General features: G+C 33.4%; 2 protein-coding genes across 4 annotated transcripts; both read left to right on the top strand.

Moving 5' to 3' along the window:
• Nucleotides 1–499: 499 nt before the first annotated feature.
• LOC104900109 (uncharacterized) lies at nt 500–5621 on the top strand. Of its 3 annotated transcripts, XM_010687453.4 has the most exons (5): nt 502–712; nt 2640–2763; nt 3508–3638; nt 4588–4699; nt 4886–5621. In XM_010687453.4, exons 1-5 carry the CDS (start codon nt 581–583, stop codon nt 4888–4890), a joined length of 504 nt encoding a protein of 167 aa, XP_010685755.1. In that variant the 5' UTR covers nt 502–580; the 3' UTR covers nt 4891–5621. The 3 variants fall into 3 exon arrangements, with proteins under 3 accessions (XP_019106561.1, XP_019106560.1, XP_010685755.1); XM_019251016.3 differs by lacking the exon at nt 4588–4699 and having other exon boundaries at nt 500–712; nt 5008–5621; XM_019251015.3 differs by having other exon boundaries at nt 500–712; nt 4588–5621.
• A 7695-nt stretch (nt 5622–13316) lies between these two features.
• Nucleotides 13317–17926, top strand: LOC104900108 (triosephosphate isomerase, cytosolic). The gene is made up of 9 exons (XM_010687452.3): nt 13317–13474; nt 14154–14229; nt 15208–15331; nt 16079–16163; nt 16295–16427; nt 16540–16634; nt 16818–16896; nt 17330–17412; nt 17685–17926. Exons 1-9 carry the CDS (start codon nt 13436–13438, stop codon nt 17733–17735), a joined length of 765 nt encoding a protein of 254 aa, XP_010685754.1. The 5' UTR covers nt 13317–13435; the 3' UTR covers nt 17736–17926.
• Nucleotides 17927–18460: the final 534 nt, after the last annotated feature.

Below are 18460 nucleotides of genomic sequence, written 5' to 3'. Positions count from 1 at the left end.
ATAAGATGAAGTCTCTTGCAAAGAAGGGAGGAAATTGGGGATTTCTCCTTGCAAAGGGTAAGACTTGATTCCTTGACATCGGGGATCGGAGCTGATGCCAATACTATTAAGCTATCACCTACTGCTCATTTGAGAGTATATTAATACTGCGTAAGCTTGTTCGATACCAAATAAAATAACGATAGGTTACAAATTTGAATCCCCCTTCATTTCCTTGTATTTTTGTCTGCATTCGCGATTTATATGGATTTAAAAAAACAAGACTCATAGGAACATTAATATGAGCTCTTAACTCTATGGAGATCTACCTCTTAATGATATTCATTCACCCTTGTCACATCTCTACATAAAAACAATTGAAATTAATATTCTAGTATATCTTAAAACCTCTAAATATATATTTCTATTTTTATTGATAATGTTCCTTTTCTAACAAGTGTACGGTCCATGATTCAGTATATATTAAAGTATATATTCGAAGACTGAAGTGGAAAACAGAATCAGTCGCATAAAAGTGCGAGTATTCAGTAGTAGTAGTGTGTGTTCTTAAATCTCAACAAACTTTGAACAAAGAGAAAAAATGGATAGTTCATGGGAGAATATCAATGATTGTGTTGTTGATAATCAGAAACAAATCACACAAATTTGGCCTGATTGGCTTCCCTATGATTGGTGCATTCATCGCAACGTCCATTCTTCTGAGACCCAACTGGTAATTTACCTACTGTGTTGTCTTTCTAAATTCAATCTGTAATTTTTTCTGTTTATCATTTCATGCAAAATTTTTATACTCAGGCTCGGTTTGGTAGGACGTAAAATGTTTTCTCGGAATTTTACCCCACCAAATTTCATGGTTAAGAGATGAGCTTTCACTAGAATTTCTTATTTTACATGCATATATTGATATATAGATATATTTATGTATTACTAGTTCTTTACTTCTTTTTACAGGCATCTCGATTTGATAATTGATATGGTCCTTCATATATGAAAAGTTCAATGAATTATTATTTGGTATGGTATTACTGTAAATATGTAGGTGTAAAGGGAGGGATATGATACTCAATATACAACCAAAAAAAAGTAAATGCATTGTATATAATTTGATCGTGTGATATTAAGTTCATATACAATAGTAAATGCATTGTATATAATTTGATCCCGTTACAACAAGTTTAATTTATATACTAAAGTTTTAACCACTAAACTAAATGATGTTTGGTGATATTATTTTAAAGTAAAATATCAATAATGAAAATTATAATTACCTAAAGTATAGTCCGGACCTATAAACTAGTTATATTTTATGTAAGACGTTTATAATTTGAGTTAATACTCATGTAAATACGTTGATTTTATTTTAAATCAACGTATTCACATGTAGAATTAAGTCGATTATATACCTATTACATATATAGGCCTTGTTTGGCACTAGCGTTTGAGGTAGCGGCTAGCGGTTAGACAAGATTGAAATGCTACTTAAGAAAATTTTGAGTGTTTGGTAAGGTAGTGGTTGTAGTAGCGAGTAGCAGTTGGAGTAGATTATGAGTAGCGGTTGTGGAACGTTACTACAAGTAACGTTTGAGATTTAGAGGTAGCGGTCTAGCAAATAAACCCTATATATTAGCATAAGGTAGAATTATTAACTAATTTTTTTTATCTTTTACAATTCCAACAGCTACTTTTGCCAAACACTTCTAATTAAACAACTAATTTAATCGCTGACCGCTGACAGCTACTAGTAGACAGCTAGCAGCTACCCCCAACAGCTACCGCTACTACAACCGCTAACAGCTACTAGAACCGCTAGTTTTGCCAAACATGCCCATAGTAAAGAGACGAGGCTTAAAGGGTTCAGTACCCATGTTTTTGCTATCTAGCTAGTCTGTTGAAAAAAAATGTAATCATGTATTATTATCAATTTGTGCAAACATAGTGAGACAGGAAACAGGATCCGAATAAGATGTTCATATAATTCTTTTGTTACATGTTTTGGGCGGGCGGGCCAAAATCGGCTCAAGTTTCTAGAGCGTGTCAAGGCTAGTTAGGGATTTAGGAAGGTTTTTTAATACTATTTCTAGATAGAGAAAGTATATTATTGCACTCCTAATATAAATATAGGATGGACCAGGTCGTTACCAAAAAGGCTAAGGCTGACCCGACCCACTAGCCACCTCTACCAACTCCGGATGTGTGTAGAGAGGGTTTTGTTTATCCTCTCTCTTTTAACTTCCAAGGAGTCTAACTCTTAAAACTAGCTTTTTTTGAGAGAGGAAAAGGAAAGAGCTTAGATTAATCGATGGACAAAGTGCCCATTAATACATAAGGAGTCACTTTCAAGGGACAATGGTTCTCCCATCTTTGTTCAATACCGAACGAGATTAGCCTAGCTAGGTGATGGGCTACGAACTCTTAAAACCAGCTAAGTAGCTAGATTTTTAGTTTACCTGCCAAAATTTCAAGTCTAATGCGCAATCTTGGGGGGAAAACAAGTACATGGATTTGAAGGACTTGGTTGATTAGGACATCTCAATTGTACAATTAGTAAACAACTCCAACTTGCTTCCATTTCACTTACCTTTGCAATAGTTTAAGCTCTAATATTCTTTTCTCTCTGATTAATACAACATTTTGTGTAGTATTATTCCAATCCACGAGGGAAAAAGTTTCAGTCCCAAAAGGAGGTTATTCAATATCTTGCTAAACAAGCACAGAAAAGAGTCATCATCAGGCGAACCAAGAGAAAAATCAAGAAATCTAATGGTAACTTTATCGCGTATTTTAGTAATATTCTTCTATGTACCCAAAGATCATTTAGTGTTTGTACTATTCAATTGATTTTAGACTAATCTGAACTTACTAATTTAAAGCTAATTGATACTTATTTGAACTTGAAGCTAAAATAAGTTAAATACTACTTTACTAGTGTGTCCCTTAGGATTTGTTTGATTTGATGGAAAATATATTTTCAATGTTATATGAGTCTCCAATTTTCCATGTAAAAACATTGTCTAAGGAAGAACATGTTATTATAGATTTATTTTTCTTTGTATGTTGTCTACAATAAAAGTTAGAGAAGAAGGGGTAAATGAATATGTTCGAAGATGACGGAGGTAAAGAGTAGAAGGAAACCTGACCTTCTCTCATTGTGCACGTAACGAACTCAATCATAGGGAAAACACTTTATAATTTTAACCCCTAAAAAAATAATTTTCTATCAAATTTATGATGGTATCAGAGCCCAATTGTCTAATTCTATGGACACTCACATGTGAGGAAAGTGTTGAACCTCATATATGTTGTGAGCTACTCCTACTATTGCCAATTGGTTTTAGTATGAAACCTTCTTTTGGTTTGTATGTGGATCTAACTGATCTCGTCCTCCTTATTGGATTGGCCAAACCTATTTTCACTTTATCAAATTTATCAGAATGTTTTCCTCCTCACCAACTATAGATTACAATATAATAGTACTAATATTAGACATTTACCTGCGCTTTTTAACAGATATGGTAGAAAATAAGGAATTGCTAGCGGAGATTGCACCACAATATGTTGCTTATCCTCCACAAGAATGGCCTGAATGGCTTCCACAAGACTGGATTATTGAGCGAAGTTCCAAAAACCCTACTAAAGTGGTAATTACATTAACTATATTTGACTAGTGCCATGTTAGTTTATATCCATGAACAAATTAATACGTAAGTGCAAGTGAATATACAAGTAAGCACTTTATGTCCTTCAATCCTTGATTTATCTGTCTGATTCATTTTCGAAAAGATCTTGTTGTTCTAAATTCTACCCCATTTAGCTTAAAATCATAATTGCTCTCAATAATATCAACTATTGACGCTATGTGCTAACTGCTAAATAATACATATTCAGGTTTTGCTCTCCATAGCTCCAAATATTAACATATTTGTGCTAAATACTACGCGAAAAGAGTCTTTTAGAGAATATTTTTACCAACTATCAATATATTTGTACTCTCAATATCACCAACTTTCTTTTAAATCATTATGGTGATTTATTTGCTTGGTATGACTAAATTTCATTTTGGGTCGCCAACAATACTATTTAACGTTAATACATCATTAGTTAGTGTTCGGAGAAGCAAATAGCTGAGTACGTATTGTTTTGCACTTACTGGCAATAATTGGTATCATTTGAAAGCCAATTTTCCTTTAGTTTATTAGTACGTAAGAAATATTTCACTTATTTTAAATGTTTGCAAAATTGACTTTTGCACTTTAAATATTAATCTTGACCACATATTTTACTAATATTATATATAGAAGTATGCTTTTAAATAAATAAAAAAAATCAATGATCAAAGTTAAGATTTAATTTTGTAAAAGTAAGTCAAAGTGTTTATCTTGGTATATTATTCAAGATTGTTATACTACCATGTACATGCATCTTCATATGCTTTTGTAGTTGATTTGAATTTCATTTCACTCAGTTGTCGTTTCCACAACGTAACAATATAATCATATGTATGTATTATGAGACCATTGATACATGTAGCAATGTAGCATATATTGCCATCTAACGATGAATGGGATGATTATGGTAATGCATACGTAGTATTACTGTAATCCGAAATGGAAGAAATTTCGATCAAAGGACGAGGTTCTCCATCATCTAGAAACTAAGTCCAAGAAACTAAGGAAGAAGACTAAGAATCCTGATCTAAAGAGTACGTATTTCTCGTACTTCCTCCGTTTCGTTTTAGATGCAACAAAAGAATATTTTATATTTCACAAATAATACCTCTTTGTTACATTTAAAACGAAATGAAGGAAGTATACTCGTCTTGTGGACAATCGCTCTAATTATAACAATATCAATATCCTTAAGTAATGCAATTTGTATACTTTTGCAGGTTAGGTGTTTGTATATCAAAAATGATGCAGCCATCATTTGTAGATTAAACCAATTTTTGTATTTTTTATTTAAATGAAATCATAGGGTTTAAGTTGATAAGATTATAGTAGATGATTTCAGGAAGATATGGCTAACGGATATCGCATTCATCAAGATCGCGAAAATGCGAGATTTCATTACACCTTCAAGAACATCTTCAAAGAAAATAAAAAAGGAGACATATGGCTCTATGGGTATGTTGTAATGTAATTTGTATTGAGGCTCCGTTTGTTAGGGCGTAAAACATTTTCAGTGTAAAATGATTTTCATGGAAAACACACTTTCAAAATTAGTTTTCCGTTGTTTGGTTTCATGTAAGGAACATGAGAGGGAAAGTAAGGAGGTAGTGAGAAAAGTATATAAGAAAGATAAGGAAAACAATTTTTCCCTTCATTTTGAAAGGAAAATGATTTTCCATCATTGGGGGAGTAATTTTACCCCAAGGAAAAATGGATATACACTCTTTTGCCCACCAAACAATATAAAACTGAAAAAAGAGGAAAACAATTTTCCAGGAAAACGTTTTACGCCCTACCAAACGGAGCCTGAATGTAAGGGCTACACCGTAAGGTAAGTTTGCAATGTAAAGGAGGACATTTATCTACATCTCATTTTTTGTTTTTCAGAGTGAGATTTCTTCGATTACGGAGATAATATACACTATATATACGAAAAAACATCATCATTTGAGATTTTGTCAAATATAGTTCATGCATATTTTGAAATTATCCAGAGTATAAGTAAATCTCTCCCATATTGCTTAAACAGTATATATATATATATATATATATATATATATATATATTATATATATAATTATAATATATATATATATATATATATTATATATATATATATATATATATATATGGGCACGGAATTGCGCAGGTGAAAAGGCCCTGACGGCCCGTTTGGTAGTTGGTCATAAATGGTGGTAATGAGAATGAATTTGTGTGTAAATTTGTGAAAAATATCATTGTCCATTCCCATGGTAATGCTAGTTTATCCTAAAGTGTCCACTTTCCTTCTTCAATTTTCATTCCCATCCAATACTACCTTGTAGATGGTAACTGGTAATGAGTGGTAATGAAAATTGCTTCCCCTTGAAGACAAAAACACAAGTTTAGGGATGAGATTGCTTGCCCATGGAGAAAAAATGCTTCCCCATGGAGATTTTAAGAGTGCTTCCCTAATAAAATTACACTTAAAATTCATTCGCATTACCGCAATTTATTAACGACTACCAAACGACCCGTAAGGGTAATCGTGCTATTGACATTACATAAATATATTTGATGATCGAAGTTAAACATTAAGGGGTCGTTTGGTTCAAAATATGAAATGGAAACAAATAAAGGAGAGGAATAGTAATAAAAATGGTTATTGTTATTGGGTGTTTGGTTCAAGCCATGAAATGGAGATGGATGTTAACCATTATCACCAACTAATGGATTTCGTTACTTGGGGGGGGGGGGAGGTAACAGATTTGGAGAGTCCATTACCACCAAGTAACGGAATGGATTGGTGGAGGTTTGAACCAAACATGAAAAAAGGAATCGGTAATTGATTTCGTTTCTTAGAGCCTAAATATAATGAACCAATCGGACTCTAAGTCACATAGATATAATCATATAATAAAGATAATCAACAAATGAGTTCCATGAATTTTGATCCCATATATACCGACCTCAAGGATATGAGATGCACAAAAATATTACTCAGGCACTACTTCAATTTAGATAGATGACACACAAAAGTCGTTTTGCAAGTTATCCAATTTTTAAAACCCTTAGTTGAAAAGAAGATCTTTTGTCCGTTTCAAATTTCTCTTGCATCTTAAGCTTTTTCTGTGTATCTATAGCTTTGAAATTCAATGGCACAAAAGCTAATCTTTCAAACACAATAATCCGGATATGGAAAAATATAAAGCATATTGTTTGCAATATTTATATTCACATTGCACAACTCTATCAATTATTGAGAAGTTTTTCGTATTTTTTTTTACTAAAATGGACATATAAATTATGTTACGCGTACACGCACAAGCTATATTACGAGGAATTTCCACTTGCGCTCTTGCAATTTTGCTGATGGTACCACTACTACAAAGATTCCTATCGAGTCGCCTCTAACCACCCTATCGAGTCTAGTGCCAACATTGGTTATGACTTCAAATCTTGGTTCTAATACTATATTCACTTTTTCAAATAGAGATAGATTAAGAGGTCATTAATATTATATTGTCGACTCTTTATAAGTTCATGGTTTTATATTGTGTTTATCGTTTAAACGAAGAAGGATAACCGTTTCCTTTATCCTTGCAAGTTTCTTATGATTTTCTTTTCCTTTGCTTTCTTAGTTCCATATTCAAATTACCAAAACATACATCCCTCACTCTTCCTCATCTTCCCTTCCTTCCAAATTTCAAACACATGGTTAGTATTTTAACATAACATTGTACAAAACATCGAGTTCATCGGTTAACTAGTCTTTATCACAATTCACAAAGGAGGCTCAATATGGTCTATGCAATATGCAAATCAGGCTTGGCCAAATGGAAACATGCATGCTATGCAATTATGGATGCAACTGATGATAACTTTCCTTGTAATAATACCAAACTATTATAGTACAACATCAAACTAGGGCTTATTTCTACTTATGGAATGGTGTCTTCATTTGATACTATACTATTTTAGTTTTCGGTATTACATGGAATGTGATCATCAGTTGCATGCATAATTGCGTATCATGCATGTTCACATCAGGCGCGCACATCTTGTAACTTATTGTTGCGGCGTCGAAGTCTCGAAGTCAAGCTCAAGTTGTGTAAAGTGTAGAGGGATGAGCCTGCAGTAGCTCGTTTGATTGATAGGAATTTATTTACTATTTAGGTAATAAAAATTCTTATGATTTTCTCATTTGTAAAATTGTTTGGTTGACAGGAAATTGAGAAAATAGATACAATGAAAATTCCTTAGAAAATTGAAATAATTAATTATCCACTCGCCTTTTGGTCAATCAAAAATCCTACATGAATTGCAAATTCCTTGGTATCAACCAAACAAATTTCGACCAATTTTCTAGGAATTACATAAGAGAAGTAATTTACTAGAATTTTTTTAGGGGAAATCAATGCTTTAGAATAGGATTTAAGGCATACGAGCATCTCTTTCGCTTAAAAATATAAATTAGTTCAGTAATTAATTTGTTTTGATTGGTAAAACAACTCTTCTAAGTTATAACTGCATCTAACTAAAATACTAACAAATCACAAAAAAATCAATTTTATTAGGAAACAATAATGATTGTAGTTAGTAATAGTAAGAACTGGTCTGTCTTAGTAAAACTTATTTCTACTAAATGAAGCTCATATGAATAGAATAAAGCTAGCATAAGTACATTATAAAGGCTTATCAACCACCAGATTTGTAGGGCTACTTACACGTTATTCTCAATAGAAGTATAACTAATTACGTCTTAAATGTATAAGGGCCTGTTCGGCAAAAGTAGCTGTAAGAGTAGCTGTTGGTTGTTCGAGTAGCTGTTAGCTGTTCGAGTAGCTGTTAGCTGTGTGCTAGTAGCTGTCAGCTTTTAACTATGAAAGTAGCTGTTTAAAATATATGTGTTTGGTAAAAGTAGATGTAGAGATTGTCATTATAATATTAATTTCAATAAGATAAATAATTATTGTACGATATTATGAACATGCACAATGCGTTACTTTCTTTTTATACTAGATAAATTTTATTCAATGTTTATACTAAGATCAAAATGATTAAACTTTAGCTTATTCAATGTCAAGAAAGTTATACTTTATCCAGCCCAAGATCTAGATACGTCAGAGAACAAAATTATACAACTACTAATTACACATACAATCACCACAATATAGGTATCAAATTTAGCTTCTCAATACAACTAAACAAGTATAATAATTCATGGAATCCACTCTAGGTCTCTCACATGTTTTTAAAATGAAAACTCATCATGTAACATGCCATAAAGTAGAAGGGCCCAAGATACTTAAGTCTAATGGTAAGCTAAAAATGCCAGGCATGCATTTCTCCTCATCTTTCGCCTATTTCTCTTCCCCTCTCTCTCAGTTCCTTTAGAGGCACCATTAACAACCTGCAAGGCTGCAACCACCATGTCATCTCCTTCATTAATGGCTGAAACGGCTGCCTCAACCACCACCACAACCAGAACCTCCGCTGCCGACCTGCCGGGCTGCCGTTGACGAATTCGAGAAGTTTTGAAGCAGACATGACCGCTTAAACACCTTCAGTTCATATTGGTGATGATGTTCGATTAAAAATAATTATTGCAAGAAAAATATGGATATTCCTCAACATTCATTGAACTGTGCTAGATTTCGATGGAGGCAGAGCAAGAATGAAGATGAGATTAGGAATTTTTTGTAATTTTTCAAAAAAAAAAAAAAGAAAAAAAGAAAAAAAAAGAGAACGCTACTTTTCCTCTTACAACGCTATAAATTATGACGTTTGCCAAAAGCTATCTAAACACTACTTCAAACTCTAACCACTACTCCAAACTCTATCATGCCAAACACTCAATTAGTGTTTTGATTTAGTCAAAACACTCAATTAGTTGTGGTTGAAAATGTCTCGTGTAATCGTGTATAGTATGCATGTTGGAATAAAATCAATAGTTTAAGCACTTTAAGTATACACATTATTCATTCTCATTCAATAAGTTTTGCCTACTATAAAATATTTTATAATATATATAGAATGTCAACTAATTTAATTGATAACGCAATGTCAGTTTTGTTAGTATTACCTAGCATCAAATCTTACCTACATTTTGCTCTGTATACGACAAAAAATTAATATAACAAGGATATCGCAATTGAGAACAACACTTTTTAACCCTTACGGCCCATTTGGTAGTTGTTAATAAATTGCGGTAATGGGAATGAATTTTAAGTGTAATTTTATTAGGGAAGCACCCTTAAAATCTCCATGGGGAGGCATTTTTTCTCCATGGGCAAGCAATCTCACCCCTAAACTTGTGTTTTTGTCTCCAAATGGAAGCAATTTTCATTACCACTCATTACCACCCTACAAGGTGGTATTGGATGGGAATGAAAATTCAAGAAGGAAAGTGGACATTTTAGGATAAATTAGCATTACCATGGGAATGGACAATGATATTTTTCACAAATTTACACATGAATTCATTCTCATTACCACCATTTATGACCAACTACCAAACGGGCCGTTATTACTATAAATTTCAATGTTGCAATGCATAGTTATTGATAATAGAAACAACAAAACACTATCACAAACAAATGATGATATAAAATAAAAACAAGGACAACCTAAGCATGGCCTGGAAGCTTTAGTTGTGCATGTAGCTTCTGTGTAAAACAAATATAAATAATTGGATTTTAGCATTTTTCATATTATTTTTAAATTTTCTAATTCATGTGCGTATACTTCTGATATACTATGAATCAGATCAAAACCTGCATTTTATAGAAATAAACCTTCAAATCTTATGAGTTTACACTTTAATCTAACAAATATTATCCAACTTATATACCTAGAAAAAAAAAAATTCCCTTACTGTATAAGTGTGGAGAATAAGTGTGTTAACCTAATTAACTTAACCATGACATTTAGTATATAGTATTTGCAATACAGACTTAAGACTAGTAGAAATACCTTCTATCCTTTTACATACAATATCACTCTAATACTTACAATTATAATCATTTTCAAATTTTTATTTCCCACCCAAATTGTTTCCTTTTAAGTACACATGAACTTATTTTTCCTCTCTATATAAACGAAGGCATTTTACTTCTTATACATCCTCACTCAACTAAAAATTTTTTATCATGTTATCTATAATCCTAAATTTTTTTATTAAAACTATTTTTCTTTTTATCCAAACTTCCTCTTTAATTTATTTTCCTTATTGTTGAATAGTTTGTCAAAAAAAAAAAAAAGTTCCTTTGTTAAATTTTTTACAAGTCTCTAATTTTTGAAAAAAAAAATGATTGAGGATGATTGGGTGTATTTTACTGATTATGAGGATTTATCTGATATTGAACCAATGGTTGCAAATGACCCAGAAGTAATTTTTCATGACAATATGACAGAAATGGCCCAAGATATGCAGCTTGCTTTCCATATAGCAGATGTAAGTGGTCCAATGACCAAGGAAGCAGCAGATGGGCTTTACACTAGCAGATTCCAGAGGCCCAAAGTCAGGCCCAATCTCAAGCCCAAGAAAAAGGCAGAAAGCTCAAGCAGTAAGCCCGTTGGACTCCACAACCCAAATCCAACAGAAGCCCAACCAGATGGGCCTCAGCAAGCCAAAGAGCTCCCTACTAGTATTCTAGATGTTGAGAGCTCTATTACTCAGCCCATTACTAACCCTAACCCAACCCAAACAGAAGCCCAACCATATGGGCCTCAACAACCCAATAAGCAGCCCATTGATCTGGTAGAAGTTGTAGGCTACAGTACTGAACTCATTGCAAACCTTAGCCTAGTATCAACTGAAACCCAACCAAATGGGCCTCAACAACCCAAAGTGGGCCCAATTATTCTTCTAGAGGCTGAAAGCTCCACTACTTTATCCATTCGAAACCCTAGCCCAACCCAGATAGAAGCCCAGATACATGGGCCTCTCCAACCCATACTCAAGGATGAAAGCTCCAATATTCAACTTGTTGCAAACCTTGGCCCAATCCCAGAAGCCCAACCAGTTGGGCCTCAGCCACCCAATGAGCCCAATGAGCGACCCACTGGTCTTCCAGAAGGATGGGACATCAAAAGAACTAGGAGGAAAAATGGAAAATCCAAGGGAGTTGTAGATAAGGTTATTAAGGAAATAAAAAGAATTAAAACTAATTTATACTTTTATTCAATTCGTAAGATTAGCTTCTTATATAAAGTAATCAATTTGTAATGCAATGATTATGTGATGCAGGTATACATCAGTCCAACTGGACAGAAATTTCGATCTTTGAAACAAGCTTTAGATTTCATCAAGAAACAAAATCAAGGACGTGATGATAGGGTATACTTTCATTTACTTTTTCTTAATCACAACTACTTTGCTTTTTTTTCTATAAATCCTCACATTTTAGTGTGATATCTTAATTTTACAAATTATCGTGTATTTATCCTACAAAATGTATTATTTTATCTACCAATACAGATTTCATATGATAATTTATAGTATTTTTCCCTAAATTAACTAAATTAAATTGAATTGAAAACAAGTCCAAAAAAACATGACGTGATATGATTTTTTTTTCAGGGAGATGCAGATTCGAGTGGACAAATGGTTGCTTGAAGATGACGAATTATTAAGTATTATCATATCGCGATAAACTTCTGATACCAGTACAATGGTAACTCCATTATTAAAAGTTATGGGCATGATCTCAATGGAAATACTATTGTAAACAACAAATCACATGTTTTTATATATGGTTAAATTGTTGTATTTTTGCCATAATATAAATTAGGGTGGCATTTAGTATTGTTTTTTTTTTTATTATTGAATTGTTGTAACTTGTAAGGTCCTATAAGGTTATTTTGATGTTGTTCAAACAAAATGAAATGTTCCACACATATAAGAGTTTATTTATTTATTGTTGTGTGTTATAGTAAGTTTGTAACATATTATTAGTGACTAAGGTTTTAAGAAAACCCAAAACTCGTTTCCCTAAACCCTAAATTTACAATAGTTAAAAAACTAGCCGTTGACAAGTAATTATTAAATCATTAAACAAATTTTTCAGTGATAATATTGAACAGTTAAAAATCAGTCATATTCAATTTAAAAAATAATAACATCTACAAACGAACCTTCATAATTTACATCACTACTAAAATAATTTTAGATTGAAAAGATATATCCATTCGTACATATATCTATATAATTGTTGAAGCATGCGTCACCTACATATACGATTAGTAATTAGGAATTGGAGTTGGCTCAGGTAGTGAGCTTTTCCATCTTCTCTAGGGTTCAATTCCTACCCCCAAACATTTGCTTGGAATTTAGGGGGGGGGGGGGGGGTTGGGAGGTGTCTGACTTGTAATGGGCTTCTGGATGGGAGTCATGTACGACGGCAGCTCAGAGGAATTCTTCTTACCAATATTTTTTGAAAATAAATAATATACGATTGGTATTTTATAAACATGAACACATTCAATATGTGTACGTTTAACTTCAACACTCGATCATCAGCATCATCAACTTAGGAATTGGGGTTAGCTTAAGTGGTGAGTTTTTTCATCTTCCTTAGCAAGGTCAGGGGTTCAATTTCTATCCGAAGTAGTGTATTTACTTGGGATTTAAGGATTTAAGGAGGAGGAGGGTTAGGGGGTGTATGGCTTGTAATGAGTCTTTGAGTGGGAGTCTTGTCTTACCAATTTTAACAAAAGTAAATAAATAAAAAACAGCATCATTTAACCTCGTTCTATCCTGCTTTCTCTCTCCTCCTAAACTCTTAAAAATGTCTCGAAGATTCTTCGTCGGCGGCAACTGGAAATGCGTACGTTTTTCTCTCTCCTCAAAATCATAGCTTTGAATTATCTTTCAATTGCTTCCTTATTCTTAAGTTTACTCTTTGTTAGGTCTTTTTTTTTTTTGCGGTGTTTTCATTGATCAGTTCTTCTTCTTAATTTTAGTTTGTATTAGAGAACTTTGTAAAAACTGAATTTCATGCGGAATATGGAGTAGTAGCTTGTTTGCTCAATTTGAAGTTGATGTGTTCTGTATGAGTTTTGATTTGAAGTTGAAAAATTACTCAACTTCTAATTCATGATGCTGATAGTTTGATTTGATGAGGTTGATATTGCAGATTATGTTTTTACTTTAATTTGAATACTATCATTTGATGTTTAGTTCTCAAGGTTTTGGTGCTTGTTAATGGAGAAGGATTTGATTTTTAAATTCATGTAATGTGCTATTTTTGCCTTAAAATCTGCACTCTCTTAGTGTCAGATATATGATCATCATTTATGTGAGAAAAATAACCTTGTATGGTAAATTAAGATAAATTTACTACATTAATTGATGTTTAGTGTTAAGAAGTTAGACACTCAAGAACAGAAACAAGGAACAATTTATATGTAGAAAGATAGGCTGTGAAGACTGAACAGTTTTTTGTGCTAGCTGGCTTACGATGACTCGCTTCTTGATCATGAATTCATGATAAATTCTTTTTCCAGAATGGAACGACCGAGGAAGTGAGAAAACTTTTGACCACATTGAATGAAGCCGAAGTTCCATCAGAAGAGGACGTTGGTGAGTGTATAACAAAGTATCTTCTAGTAACTATGCATGAACCGTGATGATTTTGTGCTTAGTTGCTTGTGATTGTCTTAGTGAATGTAATATCGACGACCAGTTTGGTGTGTGCCCAAAAGTGACGGTAAGGATAAAATTAATCTTCAAAAGTACTTTATTTCAACTATTCCATCTGAAAATTGCAGTTGGATGATTGAGGTGATTGACTTAGGGTTTGCATGAGTTAGAAATCAGTTGGGCATTGTAAGTTCGTTTTAGTTGCTCAGCCCAATCATTCACATTACAATTTACCATTGCTGACTTGTTGTGGTTACGTGCTGAGTAGTCAATGATGGATTATTAGCGTTTGGAACAAATTATCGCAGCTTAAGTATCTGCTTTTTTACGTTGATGTAAACAAGATACTATTTTTAGACATGATAGGCTAGTATTTCATTTCTTTCTCCGTATGATCGAGATCATTTGGAATCTTGGTGTTCATGCTAAATTACTCTCCATTACATTGACATTGTTCTGATTGATGCTGAGAAATTGTAGATTTTCTTACTGATGCCTGATTACATGATCAGTTGATCACTCTTGTAGTTGATTTAACCTACCTTGTCCATTCTGCTATAAGTTAATCTGTTCTATTAACTTATCAAAAGTGCTTTTTTTTCATAAATGATCTCATATGTAATTAAGGTGAGTCTTTTATGTGCTCTGGCATCTGTCTCTTTTAAAAGGGCCTTCAATATCAGGTTATACGGATAGCTGTGCCAGAAACATATTCCTTATATCTAACTAGTTTAAAGAAAAGGAAATGTAGTGAGTGATCAACTCTGTTGATATCTTTAGAGTTTTAATTCCTTTTATGGCTTTATGCAACCATCGTAGTATACTAGTATCTCAGGTGTACTATACATATATAAGCTTAGATTGGAAGAGAAATTCAATTCTTTGGTTATGATGTGATGCTATTGCTTTTCCTTGCAGAGGTTGTGGTTAGCCCCCCATTCGTATTTCTTACTCTGGTAAAAAATTTGTTGAGGACTGATTTCCATGTGGCTGCACAAAACTGTTGGGTACGGAAGGGTGGTGCTTTCACTGGTGAAATTAGGTATATAATTATATTTGCTCCTAATCTACCTTCTTAATGGCCGTTATGCAGATATGTTGATGATGCATTATGAACTTCATCCTTCTAATTTTTCTCATTAGCTGAGTGTCAATATTCATATTATAGCCTATAGATTATGATTTTGTTGTTATGTCGATTAAGTCTATTCAGTTCTGTTACGGTGGTTTAACTCGCTATGATCAACATGAATAAAGCTCTCTAACTTTTCTGAGATCTTCTTGTACAATGAATGTGTATCGCTCCCTTCGATTCTCCTTGTATGTGGTGTTCCATGACAATCTTCTAGTATATCTTAAGTAGCATTTATCAGATGAGAAGAAAATCTATATATAGTTGCGTATAAGATTTTATCTACATTATCATCTGAGATGAGATGCAACATCTATATTACGTAGGACGCCTGAGTTGCTTATTAATTTGATAATTTCACATTTATCAGTTCATCTTAATTTTTGCTTGAGAAACGTATGCAGTTGCAAATCTGATGCATTGTAATATTGCTTTGTGTGTAACATAACTGCAAGGAAAACTCTGATTACTTATTTCCTGCAGGTATCATCTTTTACAGTTTTTCATTGTGTTCAATTTTCTTGGTCATTTGATGTTTGACATCTGAAATTGTTTATTCTCATGCAAAGTGTGTATCTTGGTATTGAATCTTATATCTCGGTTGCTGATGCAACATTTCCTGTTTTGCTCTTTTGTTTCCTCTATTTGTTGTTCCAGTGCAGATATGCTTGTCAATTTGGGTATCAACTGGGTCATCCTGGGTCATTCAGAGAGAAGAGCCCTATTAAATGAGACAAATGATGTATGTTGCTTCACCAATCACCATGGTCTATCATACTGTCATATGCTTACTTGCTTCCCGAGATACAATGTCTTGGTTCTCTTGAGTAAAGTGTCTTTGTTTGACTTCTACTCTTGTGTTTCCACTTCTAGTTTGTTGCAGACAAGGTATCATATGCACTTTCCCAGGGCCTGAAAGTGATTGCTTGCGTCGGTGAGACTTTGGAGCAGCGTGAAGCGGGGAGTACAATGGAAGTGGTTGCGGCTCAAACTAAAGCCATTGCTGGTAAATGTGCAGCTGCGTGTTTCAAACAACTTGCACTTATGTAGCATTATAAGAAATTAGCCTGTCTTGACATGAATTTTCAGTTAAGATTTACTCGATTGTATCTTTGCAGACCTCATAATGAACTGGGATAATGTTGTTGTGGCTTATGAACCAGTCTGGGCCATTGGAACTGGAAAGGTTGCAACCCCTGATCAGGCTCAAGAAGTACGTCTAATATCCAAAGAGCTTTGACTTTTTATTTTATGCCAACGTTAATGCCGTTTGTAGTTCTTTTAATGATGATCGTTCAATTATTTTTGGGTGTGAAATGCAAATGAGTGATATGGTTTCTAATTATTAAGTGGGTATGTAGAGAGGAAACTGAATAAAGTTCTTTTGACATTGCAGGTTCATTTCGAACTGAGGAAATGGCTCAAGGAGAATGTCAGTGCCGAAGTTGCTGAATCAACTAGAATTATATACGGAGGTACTTTAACAACTTTGGAACAAGAGATAGATATAGCTTAAAAGTAATTGAAGGTACATGGTGTTGATGCCAACGTCCCAACAGTATATGCTATATCTTGTGTATGTGTGGGTGACTCATGAACATCAACAATTTTGTGAGTTGCACCTATATAACTCTGAATAATTTGAACTACTCTAGTTGAAATGATGCATGAGTTAACTCTTGACATTAATTAGCTTAAAATTTTGCTTGAGATGGATGACAATTGACATGGATGTATATATGTATTGACATGGATGTAAATATGTATTTGTAATGCTTACGTTCTCCCATTAATTTCCCATATTTTCTTTTCTTCTTTTTTCCGTTCATGAAGAGACCCGGCCCTCCTTCTGCGGGCCTCTCTACTCACTGTTTTGCCTCTTTCTCAAACTTGCATTGTTCATTGCAGGATCAGTAAATGCAGCTAACTGCAAAGAGTTGGCAGCAAAGCCAGATGTTGATGGATTTTTGGTCGGTGGAGCTTCCCTAAAGGTGGGATTATTTAGCACTTCCTATTTCAAATACTCTCTTTTGTTTATTAAAGATCTTAACAATTACCAAATTTAGAAGTTTTCATAATAAAAACGATTTTATCACATGAATATACTTTTTCCCTCTATTTATCTATCTATCTATCTCCTGTTTTTTTTTTCATAATTAACAAATGTACTGTTAACGTATGTGAGAAACGTAACATATAAAACAATATGTGCATTCGGTAAAATTTGTTGTCTCATAGCCGTCTTCCATTTTAACCCCTGTAGCCGGAGTTTGTGGAGATCATCAAGGCTGCTACAGTGAAGAAGGGAGCTTAGAGTATTGATCCAGCCAAGTTTCCAAATAGCTTCTTGCACTTCTTACTTCTATTATGAGTACTTTTGCAGGTCCCAAGGTTTCTGTGAAGAGAATGTCAAAACTAACAATAAATTGGCCAAGGTTCTTTCCCCAAGTTGGCTTCTTTTTGGTCAATGTGAATAAAATGTCAAGCTTATATTTTGAATGGTTATATGTGCGCTGTGTGAAAACTGGAAACTGTACAATGTCTGTTTGTCATCAAAGATCGGGTTCATGGAAAAAGGATTTATTAGGTGGAATTCTTTCCAAACTACTCCATCGTAACGGATCTATTGGAAAAATTGACGGAAATAATCTCAACTATGACCGTTTCGCTCAAATTAATCTCAACTTTGGGTTATTCTGAAATAATCCAAACTATCTGGTATACATCCCCAAAATCATCCAAATTTTTATTTTTCTTCCCTTCAATGATCCTTTTTGGGTCTATTATATATAGGATAATTAAAAGTTTGGATTATTTTGAGAAAGTACTCTCAATAGTTCGGATTATTCTAGAATAACCCATAGTTGGGATTATATTGGACGGAACGATAATAGTTTGGATTATTCTTGTAAATATTTTCGAATCTGTTTGCATCTGAAATGAGAGTTAAAGAAATGGTCAAGAGTAGCCTAATTCTCGCCTCTCAGATAATAAATTTTTGAAGAACAAAAGTACAGAAGCTTATAACTGGAAGGATAT

The sequence above is a fragment of the Beta vulgaris genome, chromosome 7, assembly GCF_026745355.1.
Source record: "Beta vulgaris subsp. vulgaris cultivar EL10 chromosome 7, EL10.2, whole genome shotgun sequence".
Taxonomy (NCBI): domain Eukaryota; kingdom Viridiplantae; phylum Streptophyta; class Magnoliopsida; order Caryophyllales; family Amaranthaceae; genus Beta; species Beta vulgaris.
This window is presented reverse-complemented; position numbering and strand designations above follow the sequence as displayed.

Excerpts from the sequence above, each read along its gene's own strand:
- LOC104900109 (XM_019251015.3), top strand. The coding sequence starts at position 581 with ATGGATAGTTCATGGGAGAATATCAATGATTGTGTTGTTGATAATCAG. Across the intron at positions 713-2,639 it reads ATTCTTCTGAGACCCAACTG|TATTATTCCAATCCACGAGG; the intron begins GTAATTTACCTA and ends CATTTTGTGTAG. Across the intron at positions 3,639-4,587 it reads CCAAAAACCCTACTAAAGTG|TATTACTGTAATCCGAAATG; the intron begins GTAATTACATTA and ends ATGCATACGTAG.
- LOC104900108 (XM_010687452.3), top strand. The coding sequence starts at position 13,436 with ATGTCTCGAAGATTCTTCGTCGGCGGCAACTGGAAATGC. Across the intron at positions 13,475-14,153 it reads TCGGCGGCAACTGGAAATGC|AATGGAACGACCGAGGAAGT; the intron begins GTACGTTTTTCT and ends TTCTTTTTCCAG. Across the intron at positions 17,413-17,684 it reads TCGGTGGAGCTTCCCTAAAG|CCGGAGTTTGTGGAGATCAT; the intron begins GTGGGATTATTT and ends TAACCCCTGTAG.